At 38.7% G+C, this 27,511-nt stretch overlaps 1 protein-coding gene and 1 long non-coding RNA gene across 2 annotated transcripts in view; one reads left to right on the top strand and one right to left on the bottom strand.

The window, feature by feature from the left end:
• LOC140635658 (uncharacterized) overlaps positions 1-8,767 on the top strand; it is a 155,437-nt gene extending 146,670 nt beyond the window's left edge. Inside the window, exons 4-5 of the long non-coding RNA XR_012033012.1 lie at positions 8,104-8,217; positions 8,555-8,767. This is a non-coding gene — a long non-coding RNA (uncharacterized lncRNA). The remainder of the gene's footprint in view (positions 1-8,103; positions 8,218-8,554) is intronic.
• On the bottom strand, positions 640-25,950 carry FMO2 (flavin containing dimethylaniline monoxygenase 2). The gene is made up of 9 exons (XM_072830591.1): positions 25,828-25,950; positions 25,074-25,211; positions 13,514-13,702; positions 11,173-11,335; positions 8,567-8,709; positions 8,015-8,214; positions 5,493-5,848; positions 2,864-2,936; positions 640-1,671 (listed from the first exon to the last, which is right to left on the bottom strand). The coding sequence occupies exons 1-9, from the start codon at positions 25,900-25,902 to the stop codon at positions 1,308-1,310; spliced, it is 1,701 nt and encodes a 566-aa protein (XP_072686692.1). The 5' UTR covers positions 25,903-25,950; the 3' UTR covers positions 640-1,307.
• Positions 25,951-27,511: the final 1,561 nt, after the last annotated feature.

Below are 27,511 nucleotides of genomic sequence, written 5' to 3'. Positions count from 1 at the left end.
AAAATGCCAATGATTATCTTAAATGTTCTTGTATAAGTTTTCATTGTAAATTCCTTCAAATGCTTTTTAGATCTGGCTGGTCTATAAAACAAGTATTATGAATACAATTAATTGATTATATTTGCAAGAAGAATACTGTTATCTGTATTAAGTTCTTCCAAAAGCAACATATATATGATTACAAATATAATAACTGTTAATAAGTACCTTATCAATAATAAGGGTTTTTGTAAATAAGTATATTCTGGGTAAAGGTTATGATCTGCAGTTCTAGAATCAAGCAAAACTGGGTTCCAATCCCAGCTCCATGACAAGACCAGCTGTATGGTCTTGGGCTTGTTACACAACTGCTCTGAGTCTCAGTTTCATCATCTGTAAAATGGGTAGAATAGCCTCACACATCTTGGAGAATTATTGTGAGATTTAAATGAAGTTAAAACATATGATGTGTATTTAGCACAATGTCTGGTCTATGATAAGTACTAAATATGTATATAGCTGTTTGGTATGTTTACAGCTGTGTTTCTATCAAAATGTAAGAAATGTGGCTATTGGCTTAGCTTTCACCAGGAAGCTCAGGAGTCTTGCGATCATTGCCATCAATTTCTGAGTCTAGCTTCTCATTTTTTATGCCAGGACTTTTTTTTTTTTTTAATTTTTATTTATTTATGATAGTCACAGAGAGAGAAAGAGAGAGAGGCAGAGACATAGGCAGAGGGAGAAGCAGGCTCCATGCACCGGGAGCCCGATGTGGGATTCGATCCCGGGTCTCCAGGATCGCGCCCTGGGCCAAAGGCAGGCGCCAAACCGCTGCGCCACCCAGGGATCCCTATGCCAGGACTTTTGAGTGATTCCTTGCTAACCAAATGGAGCATGACCTAACACCTGAGAGGTTTGTTACCAAATACAGTCCAAGTAAGAAGACTATCAAGAACATCATGCAGGAGTTTAAATATTTACCCACCATTGAAATTTTCCAATGTTTTCAACCATGGAGCTTGTTTTTCCTTCTGCATATTTCTATTTTTTTCCACACAGCCCTCTTCCATGGGGCTGGCAGTACTATGTAGCCAGTGCTATTTAATTGTCCTTTTGGAGAGTCTGGTGAACTTGAGGGAAAAGTGAAATGGCAAAGAACTTTCATGACACCATTTTGGTGTTTTACCCGGACCTAATTCTTTGAATTCTCTACAGCAACCTCTCTCTGCTCCTCCCAACTCTGAAATATAGAATCTAGATTTTGTATTTTTCCTTTTTTTAGTTTTTTTTTTCTTTTTTAAGGGAACTGACTGACACTAAAGTCAACTTTATGCTGATGGATTAGAACCATTGAAGCTGAAAAAAAAGGCCACAACAATAGCGAGAAGCCCCAGAATTTTCAACAGGAAGGAAATAGGGAAATCACTTGAAGCTTTTGGTGCCCGTGTCTTTAAAGGCTTCAGTATCCTTTGTTTCTGGGTGAGGATGGCACTCCTGGCCCCCTTCCACTGCCCGGGCCCAATGAGGCGGTACTGGTAGGAGTTGCAGGGTCCAAAGTAGAGCTTCACAGCAAGTTTGGGGTCTTTTAACAAGAGAGACAGGAGGTCTGGCTTCGCACCTATCTCTAAGGCAAGCTCGTCCAAGTAGTCAACGTAATTGGTCTGCAATGTCTGGCTCAGGCTCTTTCCAAACCTTAATGAAGAAAGTGCAAAAGGGTAGATTCACAAAATGTTCTAAGTTACATAAAACAGTAGGTGCTCGATAGATGTTGGAACAATGAAGGGATGAATGAATAAATGAGGTTTGAATCAATCTCTGGTGGAAGGTGTGAGCTTATTTCTTCAGAAGGCTTAGATCTCAGATTGAGAGTAGGCTGTAAAATAAATAGCCATGAATTCATGGAAGTTCTAGGGATGTGACAAAGTTTATGACCATGATTATTATTTGATATTTAGTAAGTGGCTTCAGTTCTCTAGGCAAGTACAAATTAGTCAAGCTGCAAAAATTCATGAGCTAACACAGATGAAAGCTTAGCTCAATGTCTTGCTTAGTATTTGCTTGTTAAATTATTAAAGCAGTTGGCACTCTGGCTGGCATATAAGAGCTGCTCAATAAATATTAGATTAATTAGAATTTGACCATGAGACACCTCCTATGTGTGATGTCAGGCCCCCAAGTCTACTGTCCAAGGGTGCATGATCACTATTGCACCCCATTCTATCCTATCACAAAGCATACATCTACTTTCATCTCACACCAACTCCTAATTTACTTTGATAGGACATCCCCCAGCTAGCTTTTCAGAGACACTCGGGCCACTATCACTACTGCTGTTCTCATCCCATTTCCCCTCTCCCCACAGAGAGTGGGCAGCCTGAGAAGATAGGGAATCTAACACGGGCATCATACAAAACTGAAATAAAATTAAGTCCAAAAAAAGTCCTAATTTGGTAAAAATTCTATCTTCATATAGTTGGTTCTTAAACTAGTATGTATATAAATCACCTAGGGAGAACATAAAAGCACAAATTTCCAGTTTCATCCTGAGGTTCCAATTCAGTTAGTCTGGGTTGTGATCCAGGAACTTGCATTTTTTTAAAAATTTTTATTTTTCTCACAGAGAGAGAGAGAGAGAAAGAGAGAGAGAGGCAGAGACACAGGCAGAGGGAGAAGCAGGCTCCATGCACCGGGAGCCCAACGTGGGATTCGATCCTGGGTCTCCAGGATCGTGCCCTGGGCCAAAGGCAGGCGCCAAACCGCTGCGCCACCCAGGGATCCCAGAACTTGCATTTTTAAGAAATGGCTAAGTAGGGTTTGAGGGTAGTTAGGTCACTATACTTTGAGAAACACTGCTTTATGTAAAGAATTAAAGAAAAATTCTTACAGATCTATTCTTTTTTCATTCCTCTTGATAATGTCCGCCATCATAGTGCTCCCTGAGGGCAAGGTACACAAGCCTAGAAATAAAAGGCTGGATTGAGTAGTGGGTTTGATTCAATATCATTGCTTTTTATAGTAGTTGATTCCTACAATTAAACTCTGGCTATTTACCCATGTTATGCCAGTCAGGACTGCAGTGTTGTTGGACTCCAGGGTGTGCCTCTCTTATTGAGTTCTATGTTATGCTGCCCTCAAGGGGAGCATGGGCTACAGCATGAACTCTGAGGGGGAGTGAGAAAAGAGGCTAGAGAAGGAAGGCCAGCCTGAAGAGCTGGAAGCCTTGCCAGGTGGCTTGAGCTCTATTCTGAATGTGATGGGAAGCCATGGGAGGGTTTTCTGCAGGTGGTAACAAGATCAGATTTGCTCTTTAGAAAGATCCTTCTAGCTGGTGAATTTTGGAAAATGGGCTCTAGGTAAGTGAGTTTAAAGGAAGTGAGACCGGGATCCCTGGGTGGCGCAGCGGTTTGGCGCCTGCCTTTGACCCAGGGCGCGATCCTGGAGACCCGGGATCGAATCCCACGTCGGGCTCCCGGTGCATGGAGCCTGCTTCTCCCTCTGCCTGTGTCTCTGCCTCTCTCTCTCTCACTGTGTGCCTATCATAAATAAATTAAAAAAAAAAATTAAAAAAAAAAAAAAAAAAAAAAAAGGAAGTGAGACCAGTTAAGAGGCTGTTGAAAAAAAAAAAAAAAAAAAAAAAAAAAAAAAAAAAAAAAAAAGAGGCTGTTGAAGTAAACCTGGTGGGGCGGTGAAGTGGAGCAGCGGGGACAGAGAAGGTAGATTAATGCAGGAGTTATTACTGTGTGCTTAAGATTCCATCCCTGTCTACAGGTATTCTTAGACATGTTGAAATGGTCCATTTCCTCTAGATACAGCTAGTTATCAGACATACTAGAGTCAATGAGATAAAAACCGAGCCCATCACTGAAGCCCTCCTGGTCGGACTTGCATCTTCTTCCACGTGTCCTCTCTCTCTTTTTTTTTTTTTTTTTTTATGATAGTCACAGAGAGAGAGAGAGAGAGAGAGGCAGAGACACAGGCAGAGGGAGAAGCAGGCTCCATGCACCGGGAGCCTGACGTGGGATTCGATCCCGGGTCTCCAGGATCGCGCCCTGGGCCAAAGACAGGCGCCAAACCGCTGCGCCACCCAGGGATCCCCAACGTGTCCTCTCTCTATTCAGAGCCCTGCTGTCCATCCAGTTCCCATGGCCAGAGATCTGCAAGTCATCTGTGATTCCTCCCTACTCCTCTCAGATGCTCTACATTCAGCCGATCATTCTGTCCTGCAGATTTTATCCCTAACTATTTCTCACATTTCTATTGTCTTCTCCACTTTGTCTCTTTGCCTGGCTCAGCTATACCATGTGTCAGCAGAGCCTTGCAGTGTAGTGGCCTTCTCACTGATCTCAGAGACCCCATTCTTTTCTCATTTCAAATCTATCTTCCACATTAATGCCGAAATAATCTATTGAAAATGTAAATCTGATAATGTCTATTCCTTGCTTACCTTTCATTGGGTCCTCTGTCTGAAGAGCTTTTTAAAATGGAGATTCTAGGTCTGTCCCTAGGCCAGACTTAACCATGGTCCCCAAAGGTCCACCAGATGATTTTATGTGTGGCCAGATGTGGAAAGAGCCAACTTATGTTTTATATTGTAAGCTTCTTAGCATGTCTTCCAAGGCTCCCATGTCCTGGCTCTTCTCCTGAAAGAATGATCTCTCACCCTCCTCTGCCTCACATGTCATGTTACGGGAATGTCAAATAACTTGTATTTCTCCATATCCATCGTGCCTCTATGCTTTGGTTTAAGTGATTCCCTTTTTCTGCATCTGAGAAACCTGGTCATCTAGCAAGTTTTCCTGGACCATATGCCCTCCTTTATTCCACTCTGCTACTGCAAAGCACCCTTGTCTTCTCATGTACTCCATGCATCCCTCTACAAAGCATTTGTCTTAATACCTGGAAATGATCTGTTTAAATTGCTCTCTATCCTACCAGGTTCCATCACAAGGATAGGTATTCAATGAGTTTTGTTTGAGCTGAATTGAACCCTGGGGTCAGGGAGATAATAGCCTTCTGAGGAATGCAAAGTGCTATATAGTTACTTAGACAGAAACCTTTCAATAACTTTATAACTTTGTAAGGTTCTGTGAGACTGAGATTCTTAATGTATTAAGAGTTAATTTGGAGTTATTGTATGGGTCTCTAGATTTGCACAGAGGAATTTATAAACATCATATAGGTAAAACCATGAGTCATGGAACTTTTGCTTCTCAACTATTCTCTCATGATTCCAGGATAGGATAATATGTACTTAGTTTTATGGTAATTGAAATTCTCTGAACTTTCTAATATTTTAAAGAGATGATTGTAGATCTTTATTATCATTCTTGTTATTATTTTATCTCTGTATTTGTTATTTTGCAAATTCCCCACTAATTTTTTAGCATGTTAATTTCTCAAGCGCAGCCTAAGGTTGGCAAATTTCTTACTGGCAGTGCCCATACCTAAACTCGTTATTGAGCAAACTCCATCAGGAATAAAACCCTCAGCTCCTCACTTGCCCATTCACATACCTTTGAAGACCCTGGTAGCCCAACGAGCTTGAAGTTCGACAGTTGGGAAAATGGAACCTAGGGGCTGGATGAGACCAATGCATGCCAGAGTGGACTTCTCCAGTTGAGGAGGGAACATGTATTTATACAGCGAGACCATTTTATCCTCTACTTTAACAAGTGAATCTTCAAGGAAGGGAAAAGAGAAAGTATATCCTGTTGCAAAGACAATGACATCAATCTCTTCCTCCACTGTTCCATCTTCAAAGATGGCAGAAGTTTCTGTGAGCTCTTTCACTCTTGGTTTCACCTTGATGGTTCCATAGAGTATACGACTTGGAAGATCATCATTTAGTACAGGTTCTTTCATAAGATATCTGAAATGCCCAGAAGAAAACTCTTAGAGGGAACATCTAATGAAGAATCTTGAAACTCTCTTGATATTTTATGAGGTTGGCTCTTTGAATAAAGTAGTTTCTCAAATATCCATAAAACTTTCTAACTTGATTAGTTGGCCTACCCCAAACTTTACTATCTAACTTCATTGTCATGTCACAAATCTCTCCCCTCAACACAGAAGAGAAAACATGTAGGTGATGTAGGTAAAAGAGATTTCATAAAAGGAGGCATCCCCGAGGGCTTAAATACCAGTACCTATGGTCAATCCCTGAATATTCTAGTCATTGTCATCCCATTAATGTTTCCACTATTGTTTTATGATATCTACCTTTAATTATCTTGTTGCTCCATTTAATCTGTATCTGATCATATATTAGAAAGGAAAATTTTGTTAAATCCCCATTAGTTTTGAAAGTCTTATTAAGGGACCAGTATAAAGACCAGTCAGTGTAAAATCTAATGCATAAAGTTAAGTTTGGGGATATTTGTTGATCCCAAATATCCATGGAGTTTCTGTATGTCATAGCATGGGTGATGAGGTCTGGTTGTATTTCTGAAATGCCCATTTTTGTAGATTTGAGAACCATTTTTTTTTAAAATAAGACAATACATGCCTCATGTATCAGATCTCAGAACTAAGCAGTCACACGGCATTTGTTGAAAGATTCCAAAGTTCTTCTGTTTTTGTATTTTTTAAAGGGAAGGAGCCTGTTATCAACTAAAGAAAAATAAACATTCATACTGTTTTCTTGTGTTTATAAGATAAGTGATATATAACTTTGAGCTTAGTAGAGATTTATTTTTTGGCAAAGAGATGATGAATATGTTCTCAAATCTGCTCATGGGAAGAACCCTTATGGCGTACAGAATTAGCAAAGCATGAGTTATCACATGGAGAATTCAGAACACATTTCCCACCACACCCCTTTGAAAGGAAGATTGCAATCTCTTAAAGCAATCTTTTCCACTGTTGGACAGCTTTGGGTATTAGGGACTTCTTCCTATAATCTAAGTTCTGCTTTCTGGAGTAGCTCATAATATTTCTTTTTTTTTTTTTTTAACTTGTTTTTTTTTTTAAATTCAAGTTTAATTGGCATACAGTGTTATAATAGTTTCAGATGTACAATATAGTGATTCAACAATTCTATACACTTCTCAATACTCATCAAGATAAGTGTACTCTTAATTCTTTTTGTCTCTTACATCCATCCCTCCTCTCACCTCCTCTTTGGTAACCATCAGTTTATTCTCTGTATTCAAGAGTCTGTTTTGTTTGTTTGTTTGTTTCTTTTATTTCTTAAATTCCATGCATGAATCAAATCATATGGTATTTGTCTTTCTCTGACTTATTTCACTTAGCATATATCCTCTAGGCCCATCCATGTTGTTTCAAGTGGCAAGATTTCATTTCTTTTTTTATGGCTGAGTAATCCAATTAAAAATGGGCAGAAGACCTGAATAGATGTTTTTCTGAGGAAGACACAGTTGGCTAACAGACACATGAAAAGATGTTCAGCATCACTAATTATCAGGGAAAGACAAATTAAAACCACAATGAGATATCATTTTACACCTGTCAGAATTACTAAAACCAAAAACACAAGGAATAACAAGTATTGGTGAGGATGTGTAGTAAAAGGAACCCTAATGCACTGTTGGTGGAAATGCAAATTGGTGCAGCCACGGTGGAAAACAGTGTGCAGGTTCATCAAAAAATTAAAAATAGAATTCATACGACCCAGTAATTCCACTACTAGGTATTTACCCAAAGAAAATGAAAACACTGATTTGAAAAGACATATGCATCCTCATGTTCATTGCAGCATTATTTACAATAGCTAAAATATGGCAGCAACCTAACTGTTCATCAACTGATGAATGGATACAAAAGATGTGGTGTACAAAATGGAATATTATTCAGCCATAAAAACGTTCAAAATATTTATACCTCATCTTCTTAAGTATTTAATTTTTAAAAGATATACAGAACAAATATGGAATTCAAATTCTAGGATGTCTATGATACTCATACTCCTGGGTTGTAGTTTGAAATACCATGTTAGCAATTTGGCTCTTTATAAAGAGGTACCTCTGATAACCTTGCTTACCAATGAGTATACCATAAAAAAGCAAAAGAACTCTACTTGTTTTGAGGCTCAAGGCCATAATTTTCATGGTTGAACCACCGATCCATCTGCTGTTCCATAATCCATTTTCGAATTGTTTGTGGCAGGACATTTCGGAGCATGGACCTAAACCGGCTGTGGAACACCATGTCCCAGGGATAACCATCTTCAGAGATACGGCTCATGACCCAGGAACCATGTCTGGTGCTGATAAATACCTGGTAAGCAAACAGGAATGCTGTTTAAATCAAGGCATTGTCCCTTTAGGGAGGAATCTACTGTGTTGATGACATATCACATGTATGGCTCAGAGAAGTAAAAGACTTGCTCTAGGTTACATGGCTGATAAGTGGCAGGGCTGGGAGGTAAACCTTGGCTTCCTGACTTCCAGATTTTTTATGATACCACACTGTAGTAACCAAATAACCAACCAACTAACCAACCAACCAACCAACCAACCAACCAACCAATTAATGAGTAATGAAGCATTGGTTATATGGCTGGGATTTTCCAATATACCCCTCCTCCTTTCTCTCCTCCATGGTACAAAATAAGCAGAGAGCATCGCACCTGAGCAGCCTTCTTACTCAACTCAACGGCAATATCTGAGGCCGAGTTCCCTAGTCCAATCACCAGGATATGTTTCCCCTCGAATCCCTCTGGGTGCTTGTATTGGCGGCTATGCAAATACTGGCCTTTGAACCTCTCGATACCTTCAAGGAGAAGAAGAGAGAAGTCCATGAACTATGTTAATTTCAATAAAAGTGCATTAACAGCTTTTCTTTTTCCAGAGTCAATTATTTGTTTTGCCTCTTCCCCTCTTAAGACAGTTACAATGGCAAGGCTGATTGGCAAACTCAATAAAGTATATGAGAAATGTTAGTGTATGCATATGGAACAGGACCAAAAGAGTTGATTTCAGAGCCTGCAGCTTTCATATTTATTAAAAAAAGTAAATGGTTTTGATGATTAGAGCAGAGACAGATGCTGGCTTCCAACTACTCATTATATAATTTTGGACTGTGTGATGGTACTTTATTTTTTTAAAAATAATTTATTTATTTATTGATGAGAAACACAGAGAGAGGGGTAGAGGCATAGGCAGAAGGAGAAGCAGGCTCCCCATGGGAAGCCTGATGTGGGACTCGATCCCAGGACCTCAGGATCACACCTGAGCCAAAGGCAAATGCTCAACCTCTGAGCCACCCAGGTGCTCCTACAATGATAGTTTAATATCACATAGCACATGTATTCTTTTAAGTGTTTTTGGACATATTGTGAAGTGCTTTTATTATAGTTGTGTAATAATTAGAATATCATTCTTATTTTGCAAAAGCAAACGAAAATTAAAATAAAGAAAAACCAGGCACATAGAATTTGAAGGTTGGTTTCCACAGTGCAGTGAGTCAGTAACTTATTGGATAAGCCATTTTGAAGATAAGCCTCTCTGTCTCTTTCCCAGGAAAATATGACTTTATTAAAGTATTTGTCTTTGATGGTGAGTGGCTTGAAAGAACCTTTAGGTCATTAGTTCGCCAAGTGTGGTCATTTGGCCAGCATTATTAGTTGGAACCTGGGAACTTGTTGGAAATGCAAATTCTCAGCTTCGTGATGCCATATCTGCTGAGTTGGAAATGTCAGAGATGGAGCCTAGCAAGTTGTGGTTTTAAAAGCCCTCCAAGGGATTATTTTTAAGAATCACTGCTTAAGGGTAGAAGATCTCATGCCTGGCTACATATTAAAATCATTTGAGCAATCCCTAATTGATCTAGGCCTACCTATACCAATTGAATTTTGAAGGTCATTAGGATATTAGAAGTTCCACAGGTGGTTTGAATGTGAGGCTTGGACTGTGAACCACTGTATTAAATGTTTCTCTGAGGGTCTTGAGAAGGAAGTATGCTCTCTGAGGGAAGGGGCTGGGAGGTACCAGGACAGACACGTGTGGGGTTCCATTGTCTGTACTCCTCTCCTCTTCTCTCTCTGTACCCATCATGGTCCTGTAGGAGCACTTATTCCCAGGGAATCTCCTCAATAACCCTGTCTGTAGGCATGGCTCTGAGGAAAAGTCTCCAAGGACACAACAAAGTAACAGCGTTTGGCAGGATAGATAAAGGACAAGATAGATACATGGCTATGAGGGCCTCTCCAACAGAGAACCCCTCTGTTGGGTGAAAATTCTCTGGAATTCTGGGGAAGATTTAGTAACTTTGGAGGAAATAGGCTGAAGTCCCTGTGTCATGAAGACCCAAAGAGGTCAATAGAAACAAAGTTGGAATGTGGAGACTTTCATCTTTATAGCTCTATCCAGATCTTAATGTTATGCCCAGTTGCAGTAGTTAATTCTGCTTGTCAATCCAATCTGCATATAAAATGCCTGGACACTGTAGGGAAGCAATCGCCTCAAATGTGTCTCCTTGGAACGTGGATTATTTTAGGCTAATAATTTTTAAGAAACAAAAGGCTCAGAAAAGCCTTTGACTTCCCTCCTAACTGCCTAAAAGAATTTAGATGGAGGACCTGCTCTAGGAAGGGAGCTGACACCATAGATAACTACAGTATAACATGAACTAGGTGAGGTGATAGGGTCTGTTTGTTAATACTCCTCTCTGTGTCTCATTCTTTCTGAGTGGCCCAGTAAACATGAGTTTACCGAACATTTACCCTTTTTCATCTTCCTGTGAATTGTCTTCCTTCCCTTTATAGTCCCCAACCCCTACCCCCTTCTCATTAGCTCTGAGCTAATGTCATTCATTCTGAATGACACACAAACCTCAATTGCCTGACTGCCTGTTGGCCGCATATTCTTATCAAGTCACTGTATGCATTATTTTATTTAAAAATTAAAAAATATTTTATTTATTTATTTGAGAGAGAGAAGGAAAGAGAGAGAGGACATGAGGGAGGAGGGGCAGAGGGAGAGGGAGAGGCAGACTTCACTGAGTAGGGAGCCTGAGGAGGGGCTTGATCCCAGGACCCCGGGATCATGACCTGAGCCAAAGGCAGACTCTTAACTGACTGAGCCACCCAGACACACTTGAATTTTATTTTTTCCTAGTAATCTGTTTCATGTTAATTTAACTCAGACTAGCCAAAAGAATGTTGAAGTATGGAGGAAAGTTTTTCTTCCCCAACGACACCTACTCTGAAAGGCTGGGAATCTCCAAAGGTCTCACCTGGAAATGACTCCAGTGGGATGTGAGGGAGGATGTGATGGCCACTGCAAACCATAACTGCGTCAAAGACAGCACTTTGCTTCTTGTTGTTCCTCTCAGTAACAACTTCCCATTGGCCAGAGGATGAGAAATCCAGGTGTTTTTTCACACTGAGGACTGTTGTCTTGAATGAACACAGAGAAGGCATCACTGAGCATTACTCTGGCATAACAAGGGCTTCACCCAGTACCTTGGGAGTGGGAATAGGTAGAGTGCAATGTGTGACTCTAGGTTCCATTTGAATCCCCAGTTCAAGCTACTTAAGGCAAAGACTGTTAAGTGTCCCCTTCTCATTCTTCTTTGGCAGGGAGCTACCAAGAATATGGTACTTAGCCATGGGAATCAGTCTGTTAAGGACTGAATAAGGACTTGAGAGAGACACACAAAAGAAAGACAAAGTCTGAGCAAGATATAGAACACATCTTCATCATACAAATGATCACACAGTATTATTAAGAAACTTTTATGTGCCTACTACTGTGCAGACTCTGTATTAGAGAAGATGCTTCATGTGAGGCACCTTGCATAGTGTGTGGCACATTGTCAGAATCCCATTAATGGGAATTGAGGCTGTTTCAACTAAAAAATATATATGGACCATTAGTGTAAAGCTTGTGAAAAGACTATAAAATGTCTGGGTATTTTTGGGTGAGAGTGAACATTTCAGATTTGCAGTTTAGGAGAGTAGATTAGCTAAAGTACTGTAAATTATTGCTATTCAAAATGTGATTTAAGAACCAACATCTTCAGAGGTTATTAGAAATCCAATGGAGACTTTTACAGGTTGAGTGGGGCCCTAACATCTTATGGCTTATATCAACTCAGAGACCAATAATGGAAATGAGTGTTCCTAACCCCTCTCTAACTTCCAGGAAACCCAACAGCAGTAACACAATAAATAAGCTCTCTTGCAAGTTTAACCCGATCTTTCAAAGAACAGATTATATAAATTACATACCATAGCAGGGCAATATATCTATTAAGTAAATTGGTAGTCAAGTGGACAAAGACCTATAAAAGCTTCTGGTGTAAAAAAAAAATCTGTTATTCATAGGATGGATCCACCAGGAAATGAGGAAAACTACATTAGATGCATTTTTAAAAGACTTTTAAAAAATTTATTAATGAGAGACACAGAGAGAGGCAGAGACTTAGGCAGAGGGATAAGCAGACTTCCTGCAGGGAGCCTGATGCAGGACTCAATCCCAGGACTCCCGGATCACGCCCTGAGCCAAAAGCAGATGCTCAACCACTGAGCCACTCAGGCATCCCCATTAGATGCATTTTAATGGTATTTACAAATATAGATTTCCACCCACAATCAGCTATTATAAATCAATATAATACAAACCTAGAACAAAACTGAAATTGCTGAGAAAATGAGATGTGTTACAAAAAATAAGCTCTACTAACAGTTACTTATTCAGAGATAAAAGTTAATTTTATTTCCTAAGCACAGTTACTAGTTTTCAGAGTGTAGGTTATTGATAAAAATTCAGCATGTTTAGTGAGAATATTGTTTTCTTCTTGTTGATTATTTGTTTTGGAAGGAGCATAGGAAAGATAGTTCTAATTGTTTTTCAAAAAAGATCCAGTCATCCTTATGTTGTCAGAGAAAGTATCATGCCCCCCAACAAAATACAAAAAATAGTTTCTACAGGCCTATGAAATAAATGAATGGAGAACTGTGAGCTTATTTGGTACATTTTTCTCAGAAATTCTATTTCTACAGAGAAGATCCAAAAATGAAATAGTTTGAGTTTTTTCCTTCTGTCCTCTGAAGGGAAATGAGGCTAAGAGCCTGCAGTAGTTTAGATATTAGTATAAGAGCAGTTTCATCATCAATATCATCATTATTCAAACCTTAAATTTTAACAGGTGGTTTTCCTCTTCTGCCAGTGTGTATAGATCTATAATATCAGGGGTAGTGACAGTACTTTTTGGGTTTTGTATCATGTTCTTATCTTTCAGTAAAGAATTGGATTGAAATACTTTGTTTTATTCACAATTTATTTTTTCTTTAAGATTTTATTTATTCAGGAGACACACACACACACACACAGAAAGAGAGAGAGAGAGAGAGGCAGAGACACAGGCAGAGGGAGAAGATGGCTCCATGTAGGGAGCCCGATGTGGGACTCGATTCCGGGACTCCAGAATCATGGCCTGGGCCGAAAGCAGGCGCTAAACTGCTGAGCCACACAGGGATCCCCCACAATTTTTTTCATTACCAGAGTAACTTTTCTATTTAAGTGTGAGCTGAAAATATTTAGAGAAAACCATTCTACCCAAAATACAATACCTGGAACTGGATATATTTTAGAAGATCAAACTTTCTGGCAAAAATCCGGAAATACTCCAGGAGCTTAGAATTGTGCAGGAAGTTTGGAAAGTCCTCAGGCATTGGAAAGTCACTAAAACAGGACATTTCTTTGCTGGTGTTGGTGATGACAGATTGATAGATACTTGCTTGGCCATCTTCAACATTTTCCTAAAAAATCAAATCAAAAAGGGTGAGAATCATCTTACATTTAAAACAATTCCTTGATGTTTTATTCCTCTTCCAAATCTAACCCTTGGGTGATATGTTAATCTTTCATTGCTATAGAATGACTGCAGTGTATGGGTGATGAGGTGCAGTCTCTACTCCTGCATCCTGTGTGATAGGGTCTACTTGGGGCTCTCCACTGTTGCTCCCTGGCCAGGCTATTGTCATTGGTGGGATTGGGAGTGGGGACAATCCTCCTTTTGGCACAATGCAGGATATTCAGTATTCCCATTCTCTATCTACTTAGTGCCAGCCATTGTGATGATTAGCCCCATTCTGAAAATCCCCCTGGGGAGACTATACCCACCTTCCACTTCTTTGAGAACCAATGAACTCTGGAGCATTGGTCAGAAAACATAAGGGAGAATTTCAATTAAAATGAATACTTCTAGGGGCAGGTTTTCAATCTTAATTTGAATACCCCACTTCATTTTATGCTTAATGCAAATCAACCTTCCTCAAGTGATAAAAGTGAACAGCACTAGTACCAATCAAATCTTAAACTTAAATCTAAATGTTAGCAAGTATGCTTTGATAAAACTGGAGGTAGCACATGCTGTGGTTCAGTTTGTAGTTGCCTCTAAGCACTCTGCATACAGATAATGTTCTTTATCTTAAATTTTATAAGTACAGTGATTCAATGTTTCTGAAGTCAGCATGTTATCAAAGAGGCTTGCATAAGAAAATTTAAATAATGCCACCCAGGAAGTCCTCAATAAATGCTTCTGCATATGCAGAGACTAAAGTGTAATCCAGGCCAAGTATCTTTGCTATTATGGCTCAATGTTAGGGTGCAGTATAAAGAAAGGGAAGGGTTGCAGGAACTCATAAATTTTTTTAAAGTTTTATTTATTTATGATACACATAGAGAGAGAGGCAGAGACACAGGAGGAGGGAGAAGCAGGCTCCATGTCCTGGGAGCCCGATGTGGGACTCGATCCCGGGTCTCCAGGATCGCGCCCTGGGCCAAAGGTAGGCGCTAAACTGCTGAGCCACCCAGGGATCCCAGGAACTCATAAATTAATTGGAATATGTTACTCTATGTTACATAAACAGCACGTATCTTTTCCACAGAATAGTAAATAAAGGAAAGGAAATACTCTAGTCCTGCCACCATAATAAATCAATTGCTTATGTTTTTCTCTCATCATTATTCATAAAGAATCATTATGTTCCTGCCAAATCTTTAGGCTTCTTAGATTTTTGGCAGCAGTGAAGGAGGCAGCCAGAACTAGCACAAAGGGCCTGGTCTATGGAGTTAGACATCTCTCTTTAGGCTGTGTGGGTCAGGATCAGTCAGTGCACTGAATTTCCATCTTCTCATCTCTAAAATAGGGATGTACTGATGCTCGATTGTTATTGTCTGTGTTATGAAGGAAGCTACAAGCTTCAGTCATGCCATTGGTTACAGCTCCTTGTTCACTGTGGTACTAGGAAGGAAGCGAGGGTAGCATCTTGGACACCAAGGTAACAGACACGAGCACATTCACCATCACACCTGAATTTTCTGTACAAGAAGTTGTATTTGATTTCAAAGACTTACAAAAGAGTAAACTGGAATACTGCATCTTTTTTATCAGCAAAACTCTTTATGTGCATTGGGCCTCACTGAATATCAGGATTATTAATACCAATATGAGTTACTAAAACTAAAACAATGTGTTCAGATGATGTTATTTAAGAGTAGCATGTAGAATACTTGCTAACCTAAGTCTATGTTTATAAGGATCCTCCTCCCTCATACATTCCTTCTATCTCTCTTTCTTGTTCATTCACTCATCCATTCATTCATTCATGCTTACTATAGACCAGGAGTCAAATGCCATTTTGAATGTGAATATGACTGATGAATTTACCTTCTCTAGTCCTGAATCTAGACTCAGATGATACTGTTGTTAAAGTTTCAGGTGGCTTAATAAAAGCTAGTCAGATTAGGGTCAGCCAGCTTTCTAGGTGATTAGAATTTGGTGTGTGGTGTTAGGGGTATGTAAGTGTTTGAATGCTAAAGGAGTTTGTATTAGAACATGAAGTAGTTTCTGTCTCATACATCAAGATACAATGACCCTGAACTCTGGATGAATAAATAATGGTGTTTTAATGTTCAAATACTAGCTTCAAATTGCATAATACTAGAGTCAAACTGATACGTAAACTATTTCTGGATGTTTTAACATGGTTAAGTACAATGTCCTTGGTAAGATAAAGTATCTGACTTTCTTATCCAACCAAATTCTCAAACTTGGAAATATAGTTGACCTCCTAACAACATGGGGTTGAAATGAGTGGGTCCACTTATACTCAGATGTTTTACTGTATAATACTTAGGATTTTCTTTTTTTTAAATTTTATTTATTTATGATAGTCACAGAGAGAGAGAGAGAGAGAGAGAGAGAGAGAGGCAGAGACATAGGCAGAGGGAGAAGCAGGCTCCATGCACCGGGAGCCCGATGTGGGATTCGATCCCGGGTCTCCAGAATCGCGCCCTGGGCCAAAGGCAGGCGCCAAACCGCTGCGCCACCCAGGGATCCCAATACTTAGGATTTTCTTAATGACATTTTCTTTTCTCTAGCTTGCTTTAGTGTAAGAATATTGTATGTAACAATATATAACCTACAAAGTTTGTGTTAATTGACTGTTTATGTTATCAGTAGGGCTTCTGGTCAACAGTAGGCTATTAGTAGTTATGTTCTGGGAGACCCAAAAGTTATACATAGATTTTTGGCTGTGCAGGGGTCAGCACCCCAACCTCTGTGATGTTCAATGGTCAACTATATTTCATGAGGCAAAGAAATACCAATTTTTTTTCCCTCAAGACCAGATAATTTTATAAGTGGTACAGAGTAGAGTTAAACATAAGAACCCTGGAGTCAGACTGGGTTGATATCCTGATTCTACCACCTTTAATGGCTTTATAGCCATGGGCAAATTATATAAGTCAATTTCCTCAGTTTCTCCTATAAAATGGGGTTCATTAATAATTATAACATTGATCAATTGTTATCAGGCTGAGATTAAAGTGCTTAACACCACACCTGTCTTTAAATAAGTGCGCAACACATGTTTGCCTCTGTTGCTACTATTATAGGTCATGAGGGTTAATCTTACTAAACCAGTCATAGATTTGAAATAGCTAAACTAAGATTGTTATACTATAGCTTGCACATTAGTGTTATCAAGCACCAATAAAGTGGCTATGGAATGTGGTTGGCTCCCCTGTCAGGTCAATTTTATTTTTTTAAAAATCCTATTTATTTATTTGAGAGAAAGAGAGAGAGAGAGAGAATGAATAGAGGGAGAGTGAGAGGGAGAAGCAGACTCCCACTGAGCAGGGAGCCTCCTGCGGGGTTCAGTTTCAGGTATCTGAGATTATGACCCAAGCTGAAGGCTTAACTGACTGAGCCACCCAGGCACCCCTGTCAGGTCAATTTTAAGGGCACCTGGAGTGATGAGAAGAACTACTTTTATGCTTGAGCTCCTACAGTAATTTCAGAGTCTGGGCAAGACTCTTCTTTGGGAGTTATACTGGTGTAATCTGTCAACAATTGATGATGACATCACAATTTTTTTCCTGAAGATCAAGTAATAATATTTATTATGGTTGATTGGTATACAGCTGTCAAAAAAGCTTTGTTTTTACATGTGCTTCTTCCTATGTTAGCTGAAGCAGATGTCTATGTATTTAGACAAATCTGGGTGAAACTGGTTTTTGCTGAAGCTTATAAAGGGAGAATAATTCTATTAAAAAACAAAATACATATCAAGTATCTCTCCTGTCCAAGCTCTGAACTTGGAGTTAAGGACAAGATGCAAACAGGACACAGTTCCTATCTCTAGGGACCTTACTATTACATTGAATAAAAATGCATTCGGGATTTGAGGATGGAAAGGTAGAGACAGATTAAGATAAGAGGCTTTTCTGTCAACCAAGACAGAGACAGAAGACACAGCTTTCAAAACAGATGAATGTAACATATATTTATTTAAAATACAAGCAGTGCCAGGGACACCTGGGTGGCTCAGTTAGTTAAGTGTCTGCCTCTTGATTTCAATTCAGGTCTTGATATCAGAGTCTTGAGTTCAAGCCCCGTTTTGGGCTCCACACTGGGTGTGGAGGCCACTTAAAAAAAAATCCAAGCAGTGCTTAAAAATTATATTTAAGCACAAATACTGATAAATAACCTGAATTTCCTAACAGATAGAATTTGCTACAATTTTTCTGTTTAAGATAAATCATCATATGATAAAATATTTTCCTAATATAGAATTTTCTGAATGTCAGAAGACTATGTAGTAAAATCAAAGTAGTTCAGACAGCACTGATTTAGAATTTACAATCTTTTGATCAAAGGTTAGAAGGAAGTTACTCTTTGACTCTATAAAAATAAAAAGGTTATAAAAACTAATCTAAGTTTAAGAAAGATTATAAGGGTAATATTTAATCTGCCAGAAGGAGCAAGCTTATAGATTGAAAACAGATTCACTTATTACGAATGGGAATTACAAAAACCTATAAATTGGTCATTTTCATTGTGAAGCATTTTTAAAAAAGATTTTATGCATTTATTTGACAAACACACACACACACACACACACACAGATTGTGTACAAGCAGGGAGAGCAGCAGAGGGAGAGGGAGAAGCTGAGCTTCTCCTGCTGAGCAGGAAGCCCAGTAAGGGGCTGGATCCCAGGACCCCGGGATCATGACCTGAGCCAAAGGCAGATGCCCAACTGACCGAGCCACCCAGGCACTGCTCCTGTGAAGCATTATTATATTGACCTCTACCAATCAATATTTTGTTCTCATGGCTAGTTACTCTAAACGGTTTGAAATAGTAAAATTGTGTTTCTTTCAAAATATTCCGTCAATTCTCACTCATACGTGGAATTTAAGAAACAAAACAGAGGATCGTGGGGAAGGGAGAGAAAAATGAAATCAGAGAGGGAGACAAACCGTAAGAGACTCTTAACCATAGGAAACACACTGAGGGTTGTTGGAGGGTAGGGGGTGGGGGAATGGAGTAACTGGATGATATGCTATATGTTAATTAATTGAATTTAAATAAAAAATAATTCTATCATTCCAAATTTTTACTCTTTCAGGTGGACTTTATATCTATCTCCTCTTGAAATGAGTGTGACTAAAACTACTTTTATGTTCTTGTCCTATAGACAGGATCAAAATTATGGTTCCCAAATGCCATTCAGTGGACTAGTTGCATTATAAGAATTCAGGGGAGCTTTGAAATATATAACCTCCAAGTAGATCTGGTTTGGGCCCAGATATCTGTATTTTAGAAGTGCTCCTTGCACATGAACTGGGAATCACTATGTTTATTAGACTGTCATTGCATTCTGTTGTCTTTCCATTACACTGATATTTCCCTAGATCTCTGGCTTTGATCAATGATAATAAAATGAGGGAAAGGCAGTCATCTCTTCTGGAGAAAAAGTGGCTGTTTGTTCTAAACCAGTGAAGAGGAACAGAATTTGCCACCCTAGAATATATCTATTTGGCATGGGGATTATTTTAAACTGGCTATTTTTAAGAAACAGCAAACTTAGGGGAAGCTCTGAAAACTGAGTAGAAGTTACCCCCGCCCCTTTTTTAAAAAAGATTTTTTATGTATTCATTCGTGAGAGACACACACAGAGAGAAAGAGAGGCAGAAACACAGGCAGAGGGAGAAGCAGGCTCCATGCAGGGAGCCCGACGAGGGACTTGATTCCAGGACTCCAGGATCACGCCCTGGGCTGAAGGCAGGTGCTAAACCACTGAGCCAGCCAGGGATCCAGAAGGTACCCTTTTGTAAGAGATATTGACATGTAGAAGGGAAATCACTTGTAAGAGTGTCTCCCTGGAGGTACCAGGATGAAGGGGATGAGTCTGTCTAGAAACTTCTACCAAAGGAGAAGGCAGTGACTTAAATATGCACAACAACCTTACCCTTACTGCTTTTCCTGGTCACCTGGTCACCTCTGGTAACTGACTCCCCACCCTCAACTTCTTCTCTTGTCTTTAGCTGAAGGTGGTATTTAAGGTGATAACTACTTCAGGGATTTGCTCAGTTTTTCTGGGTCTCTCCCATGTACATAATTGATAATATATGTTATTAAATGTTTGTACCTTTTATCCTGTCACTCTGTCTTATATTAATTTATTAAGCCAGCCAAAGAACCTAGAAGGGAAGGGGGGAAAACTTTTCTGCCCCTACATTAGTCCTGTATAATGTTAAACTTTAAGTGAGCAGTATGTGCTGTTTAGAAGAACAAGTCGTTTGGGGCACCTGGGTGGCTCAGTCGGTTAAATATCTGACTCTTGATTTCAGCTCAGGTCATGATCTCAGGGTCATGAGGTCAAGCCCCTCATGGGGCTTCTCACTGAGCATGGGGCCCACTTAAGATTCCCTCTCCTTCTCCCTCTGCCCCTCCCACCTTGACCTCTCTCTCTTTCTATAAAAAAAAAAAAAAAAGAACAGGCCACTTGAAACAGAAGAAAGACTGAGCCATAGGAAAAACAGAAGTGCATGTTTGGATCAGTGCAGAGACGGTGTCATGTGGGAAGTTCCATTTGGAAATACCTTATGTGTCTGTTTCACATTTTTATCTCCCTATTTTCAACATTTGAGTCAAAAACTTTGATGGAGATAAATATAGGTGATCAAATTTGTGTATACCCAAAGCATAGAATTGGAAGAATTGAAAAAGAATTGACAGAATTGAAATTTCAAATAAACATTTCTTGACCAAGAACAAAACCAACTAAATACTATTTAACATGCACAAATGTGAATTCCTATCAATAGGATTAAAAATTCAGTTTCAAAAGGATAGAATGATAGTGACCCAGATCATCAGTGGTTCTAATAAAAAAGGTTCAGAATTTTTAATTGATCCCAAAATCAGTGAGAATGATTGGAGTTAGGTGAGACAAAGCCTGATAGAGAACCTTCTTATGTTTCAATATTGTGGCTAGTTTTAAGACCTGTCAATTGCCATTTATTAGTCACTAATGGTAAGCCACTTCCCTTTGGTTTTCTTATATTTAAGTTGAAATTAACAATAAATAATATAAAAGAGTATTTTAAGTATAAAATGAGATAAATCATGTGAATATAATGGTATGAATGATAGCTTTAGTTTTGCAAATGCAAAAAAAGCTAATGTAACACAAAATTTATTTTAATAAGGTGGACTGTCCGGGCCAAGTGTAGCATAAGTCATGGTGGGCAACTGTTAGACCAATTGATTATAAATTCTTCGAGGGTAGTGACTGTGTCTAATTCATTCCCCATTATCTAAAGCAATGCTAAGTACCTCTTTGGTTCTGAAAAATATATATGTTGTAAAGATAAATTGGTTTGGAATATTGGTTTTGGAATATCTTGGGGGAGTCACATTTTAAGAGAGAAAGTGAAATTTCAGATCCAATCTACAGGAAGGAAACCAAGATGGAGAGACATTTAAAGAATATTATGTGAAGATTAATTAAAAGATTATATAGATTATATGAATATTGAGTACATGTAGCTGGGAAAAGATATAGTTATATCCAAATGTAAAAAAAAAAAACAAACAAAAAATGATGTATATTGGTAACTTTCCTATGCACACAGGTATTAGGAATGATGAAGGAGGCAGAGGTGGTTAGCGGCTAGAGGAAGAGTATGCTTTCCTCTCTTAACGCCTCACTAAGATGATCAAATGTACAGACTCAGGAATCTTATAGACCTTCATTTTTGTGCCTTTTCCACCATCCTGGACGATTTGTTCATTCCAAAACTTAGCATCCTCTTCATTTGTCTGTGAGGATAATCATAATACCTACTGAAGGAGTTCAGGTCAGGCCCCCCACGGCCTCAAATGTACCACTTTGTCATGTGGATTATTTTGACCTGAAGACACTTGAGGCTCTATTGGCTCAAGAGAAACTTTTGTTCTCCTTTAACACAGAAGAATCTGAATTGGGAGTATTTCCTAGAATAAGGGTTATTAACAGAGATAAATTTTATCTGAGTGACCTATCAGAATGAGTCTACTTTTCCTATCACCCCATGAAGTTCATTTCTTTCCTCTGAAGTCCCAGAACCGTACCCCCTTCTCCTTAGTTCAGAATGACATATATACCTCATTTTGCCTGTCTTTAGAATTTCCATGTCTATGTGGATTCCCAGGGCACATGCCTTTTAAACTTGATTTTCTCCTGTTAATCTTATGTCAATTTGATTCTTAGTCCAGCTAGAAGGGCTGTTGAGGGTACAGGGGTTCTTGCTCCCTGGCACTACATTTTAGGAGTATTGTGAAGAAAAAATAAGATGACGCATGGCAAGTACTTTTCCATTGGGGAAAAGTGCTAAAAATACGTTAATTACCCACCTTACCCATGTTCCAAAGCTGCCACTAGGGGGTGCTGGAAAACCTTTTGAAAGAATTCAGCATCCTCTTAGCTGGGTAGGGGCAAGGATTCTCAAATTTTGTTTTAACTTGTCAGCACTAAGTATGTTAAGTGACCTTAGAAGAATTGTGTGTAAATATAGAAATGAAAGAATAATCTATTTTCCAAATTGATTCTGTATGGTAGAGTAGTGAAGTGGGAAAGCCTGAGGGGTGAAGAGGGGGGAGTGGGTGTGGCAGCTGGAAGCATCCCTTTCAGTACCTTCTCTCTTTGGCAACCCAGTCTGTTGGTAATCAAGACTTTCACATGGCCCCATTAGCTGCCTGGGAAATTTTGTATACTGTAAGTTTCACACTGGAGAGAGACTATTTGTCTTTTTTGGGTTTAGGAAATTGTTTATGTTTCTCTATTAAATATAGTTTTGAGAGGTTTGAAATGTGATATTGTGACAGGTTTCAGGAAATTATATACTTAAGGATTTTATATCTAATAAGGTTTAATTAATTCAAATTGTAATCTAACTTTTCTTTTTGAACCCATAGGAAGGTATCTCTAATTCTGAAATGTTAGACACTGGGAACTGGGAATAGGATAGCAGGAAAAATATTCTGGGGCAGAAAAAATACTTCCTGGAATTCATCAAATCATATTTTTGACAGACCACTCAAAACAACTCACCTCTTCTGTTGCCAAATTGATGATAATCAAGTAATGGACATTTGAATTTTTTATCTTAAGTCCCAAATTAGTATAAAACAGTAACACATTTATTATTAAATATAAATTTGTGGGCAGCCCTGGTGGCTTAGCGGTTTAATGCCACATTCTGCCCAGGGCATGATCCTGGAGACCCTGGATCAAGTCCCATGTCAGGTGCCCTGCATGGAGCCTGCTTCTCCCTCTGCCTGTCTCTCTCTCTCTCTCTCTAATAAATAAATAAAAAATCTTTTAAAAAAATATAAATTTGTTATAACTTCACATTCTTCCTTAGGTCAAAAAATCCACCCAAGGAGGGAAAACCCAATGGAATCTATATGATCACCTAGAGTTGTTCACCTAGAGTGAACAGCAACAACAAAAAACGTCTTTGGTTAAGACAGGAATGACTACCTTATTATATCACCCTTTCAAGAAAAGCTATAATGTTTCTAATGATTAGTTGTTAGTAAGAAATGAATGTGATTCAAGCTGTTTTTCCAGATTCTTCTCTGCAAGTTACCTGTCTTATATAAGGATCAACATCTCTATCATTAGCTCTGATTGTGTTTGCATAGTTGAATGAATAGATTTTTTAATTTGGTATTTGTGCAATTAGTTTGCCAAATTTGTTTCATCATAGGATTCATTTGGGACGCCTATTAAATATAGATTCCCTTCCTCAGAAGATTTTGATTCAGTAAGTCTGGTCTGGTGTTGCGTATCTTTATTTTATTGATTTAGTGGTAAGTATCTTTACAAAACCCTCAAGGTATGTCTCATAGTCATGTGCATTTGAGAAACCTAAGATTAGAAAATCCATTTTGGCATAAAATTAGGTTCAAACTCACAAAGCACATGTGCTAGATGTAGTGTTTTCCCCCTAATTGATCAGCTTGTAGGCAGAGCCCTTCAGATGGTCTCTGCTGATGTCAGAGTCTGCTTTTAGTGTATTCAAACCTTTTGCTTCTGTCTAGAGTGTTCTCACCTGTCCGAGCCCTCCCTTAGATGTACCTGATACACATCCTAAAGTTGTTGCTCTGGAGTTCTGAGCTGGGACTTTTGTTTAAACTTTTTATTTTTATTTTTTAATTTTTATTTATTTATGATAGTTACAGAGAGAGAGAGAGGGAGGCAGAGACACAGGCAGAGGGAGAAGCAGGCTCCATGCACCGGGAGCCCGATGTGGGATTCGATCCCGGGTCTCCGGGATCACGCCCTGGGCCAAAGGCAGGCGCCAAACCGCTGCGTCACCCAGGGATCCCTTGTTTAAACTTTTTGAGTGAAAATGCAAGTTAGGACACGGTTATAAGTAGGACATTAGCTGTTAAGAAGTCATAGAGACCTGGGTTTGAATGCTAGTTCCTCCAGCATGACTATGATGAAATTACGTAACCTCCCTCAGTTTCTGTTTGCTTGTGCATAAAATATATAGTTATTGTAGCCAACATTTATTGTACTCTAAGTTCTTTGCATGAATTAGCTCTCTTAATCTTCAAAACAGCACCGTGAAATAATTAGACCTTTCTATTATTATTTCAGTTACACTTAGAAATCTAAGACACAGGGATGTAAATTACTTGCCCAAGATCTCACACTGAGGAGGTGGCAAGCTAGTAATTAAACTCAGAAGACTATGGGAGGGAATAATTATGAATCTATATAGCTGTTTACATATCTTTCTAATATTCATATAAAAGCTGATGAATGGATAGCATTATCAATAATATAGTTTGGCTAGTAGAATGAATTGAGTGAATATATTTAATAATGTCATTAAAGAGTTCCTCAGCAGTTACTTTACAGTATCATTAGTAAAGCTAAACAAACCAACATGGTTCATTTGTCAGAGAAAAATTAAGTCAGTAGTAATAAGAGCACACTCTCTGAAAAAGCATCCGCTCAATGAGTGGAACAGAAGTGGCATCTTGAAAAGAATCCCCATCACTTCTATTTTGTAATATGTTCTCCAATATTAGTATATTGCTCTGAGAATCACAAGAATGTGGGCTGCAAGACAGCGTCAAGATCCATAAGAAAAGGTCCTTTGCAAGCCTGGGTTGACTATCTGGGTTAGGATAGTAATGATCTGGGAGAGATGACAGTTTATTTCTTTAGTTCCTGTGTAGCTGCATGAAATAAGTTTGATCAAAGTTGCTTAGAAAATCCCTCAATAAGACCCATCTGTAGGCACAATCTGTTCAAGAAACATGAAGATCCCACCTACTTTGAACCTCCACAGCCCTCCAATATCTTCAGTCTGCTCAAAGCAAGTGGGCTCCAGTCCCTCATCCACACAGCACTTCAGAGAGACCAGACCACTGACTCCTGCTCCAATCACTGCCACCTTCTTTGCCATGGTGTCCTGTCAATGAATTTATCAATTAGTACTACTTCACTGGGACAAGAGGTAGGAAAGCCCTCATCGTGTGGTCAGTAATCAGCTTTATTTGTATTTTTTTAAAAAGATTTTATTAGGGAGCACATGAGAAGGGGGAAGGGCAGAGGGAGGATAAGCAAACAGGGACGCCTGGGTGACTCAGTCAGTAAACCCTTTGTCTTCAGCTCAGGTCATGATCTCATGATCTTGGGGTCATGGAATTAGGCCCCCCTGTTGGGCTCCCTGCTGAGTGGGGAGTCTGCTTCTCCCTTTTCCTCTGCCTCTCCCCCTACTCATTCTCAGTCTTTTAAATAAGTAAATAAAATCTTTAAAAAATGCCAAACAATTTATTATTATTATTTTTTAAGTAGGCTCCACACCCAGCATGAAGCCCAGCACAGGGCTTGAACTTGAGACCCTGAGATCAAGATCTGAGCTGAGATCAGAAGTCAGACATTTAACCAGCTGAGCCACTCAGGTGCCCCTAAGGATGCCAAAAAATTTAATAATATAGTACTAAGTATATGAGCCAAATCTCATTACATTCTTTAGAGTGCTGAGCTTTTCCTTTTCAGCTACCATCCCCAGCTATTATCCTTACCTTCGTATTGCCTTTTGGTGCTGTCTCTTTGACACAATGGTTTTCTCTGTTGGCTGTGGGCTGGGACACAATCATAAGTACTTTAAGAGTTGGAGGAGGCTGTGAGAAGTGGGAGGAGCTTCTCACCCCTTCAGTCTTTTGCAACTTGAAACGCCTGGGCCTTTGTTAGAAGTTCTGAAATTAAGCAAGACACTTATATTCTGAGGTCCAGGATAATGATCTTTGAAGTAACACAATTATACACTTACACATATCATACACATAGCATAAAAATCATTTCTGTAATGGATGTGACCAATGTTCATAAGCAAAGTAGCAAATATGAATAAATCAAAAGAAGTTAAAATTATCCCTAACCTCACTGTATGGAGATAATTATTAAAAACATGGACATTTTGGCATATCTTTCCAGATATTTGTGTGTGTGTGTGTATATATATATATATATATATATATATATATACACATGAATAAAAATAATTTCCAATTTGATTTTTCACTTTCCAGTGTATCAATACCTTTATATCTATAGTAGCATTTTTTAATGGCTGCATGAATTCTGTTTAGTTGATGGGTTAGTTATCTACCTAAAAAATATTCATTTCTATGAGTTAGGCACTATTACTGGCATATGACTGTGCCCAGATGAATGAAACAGATTATGTCCCTGGTCTTCTGGAATTTACAAAGCTCTGGACTGCCTTTCTTAGACTTGATCTAGATCAACATCTGGATCCTTGCATACTACACTCACATGTTCCTAGATTGCTTATCCTGCCCAGACCTATATCTTATCTTGATGTTTCTGCTTGTGTGTGTGTGTGCTAGTTTAGATGAACCTACTGGGACTTCCAAGATCTTCCTGTCCATTGATCTCTTTTTGGATTGATATAAAAATGGCTAAATTACTATTTATATTTAAATTTTTTAAAATTTTGGATAGCTTCCTTTTGCTTACAATATCAGTTAGTGGCACTATCATTAATTAAGAAGACTAATCAGGGGGCTGGAAAGCCTTTATGTACCTTGGATATAATCTAATTGATGAAGATAAAAGACTCTGTTCTTCAACCTACAAGACCAGTGGATCTAAGAACCCTGAGATGTTTTTGAAATGTAAATTCATTCAACAAGTATTCATTGAACACATCCTAGGTACTAGACATTTTTTAAATGCTATAGACACAGCAATGAACAAAAGAGATAATATTCCCTGCTCTCATGGCACTTGCTTTCTAGTGGAGGGAGTCAGACAAACAGTTAATAAAACAAAATAAATAAGTAGATTAGCTGGTGATAAGTGTTCAGGAGGAAAATAAAGGAGAAAAATGAGCTCTGGAGTATAGGAGTGAAGGATAGTGTTTGATAATTTTAAATAGGAAACATTATTTTCCTGAAATTTCCCCAACTGAATCTGGTATGATGAGAGTCTTTTTCTGTCAGATAGAGCAACTACATAACAATAGTAAAAGACAGAATAAGGATCATGATCAATGACCAAGGGAGAAAAGAGCTTAAAAAAAAAAAAAAAGAAGAAGATGAGTTACCTCATTGATATTGGGCCACAAATTTTATAACTAGCCTGTGATCTATTCTCCAATTTTATCTTCACTGTCCCTTGGTTAATTATGATCTTAATAGAAGCCTTGTAAGTCATATTTATACCCGGTAATTGTACAGAGAA

The sequence above is a fragment of the Canis lupus genome, chromosome 6 (genome assembly GCF_048164855.1).
Source record: "Canis lupus baileyi chromosome 6, mCanLup2.hap1, whole genome shotgun sequence".
Taxonomy (NCBI): Eukaryota; Metazoa; Chordata; class Mammalia; order Carnivora; family Canidae; genus Canis; species Canis lupus.
The sequence above is the reverse complement of the archived record's forward strand: the minus strand, read 5'-3'. Positions and strand labels throughout refer to the sequence as shown.

What these genes read in the sequence shown, in the direction of transcription:
- FMO2 (XM_072830591.1), bottom strand. Translation starts at nt 25,902, where the DNA reads ATGATTGTGTCCCAGCCCACAGCCAACAGAGAAAACCATTGTGTCAAA. An exon ending in GGCTACCAGGGTCTTCAAAG is followed by an intron (nt 2,937 to 5,492) that starts GTATGTGAATGG and finishes TTTTATTTCTAG; the next exon opens with GCTTGTGTACCTTGCCCTCA. An exon ending in AATGAAAAAAGAATAGATCT is followed by an intron (nt 1,672 to 2,863) that starts GTAAGAATTTTT and finishes TTCTTCATTAAG; the next exon opens with GTTTGGAAAGAGCCTGAGCC.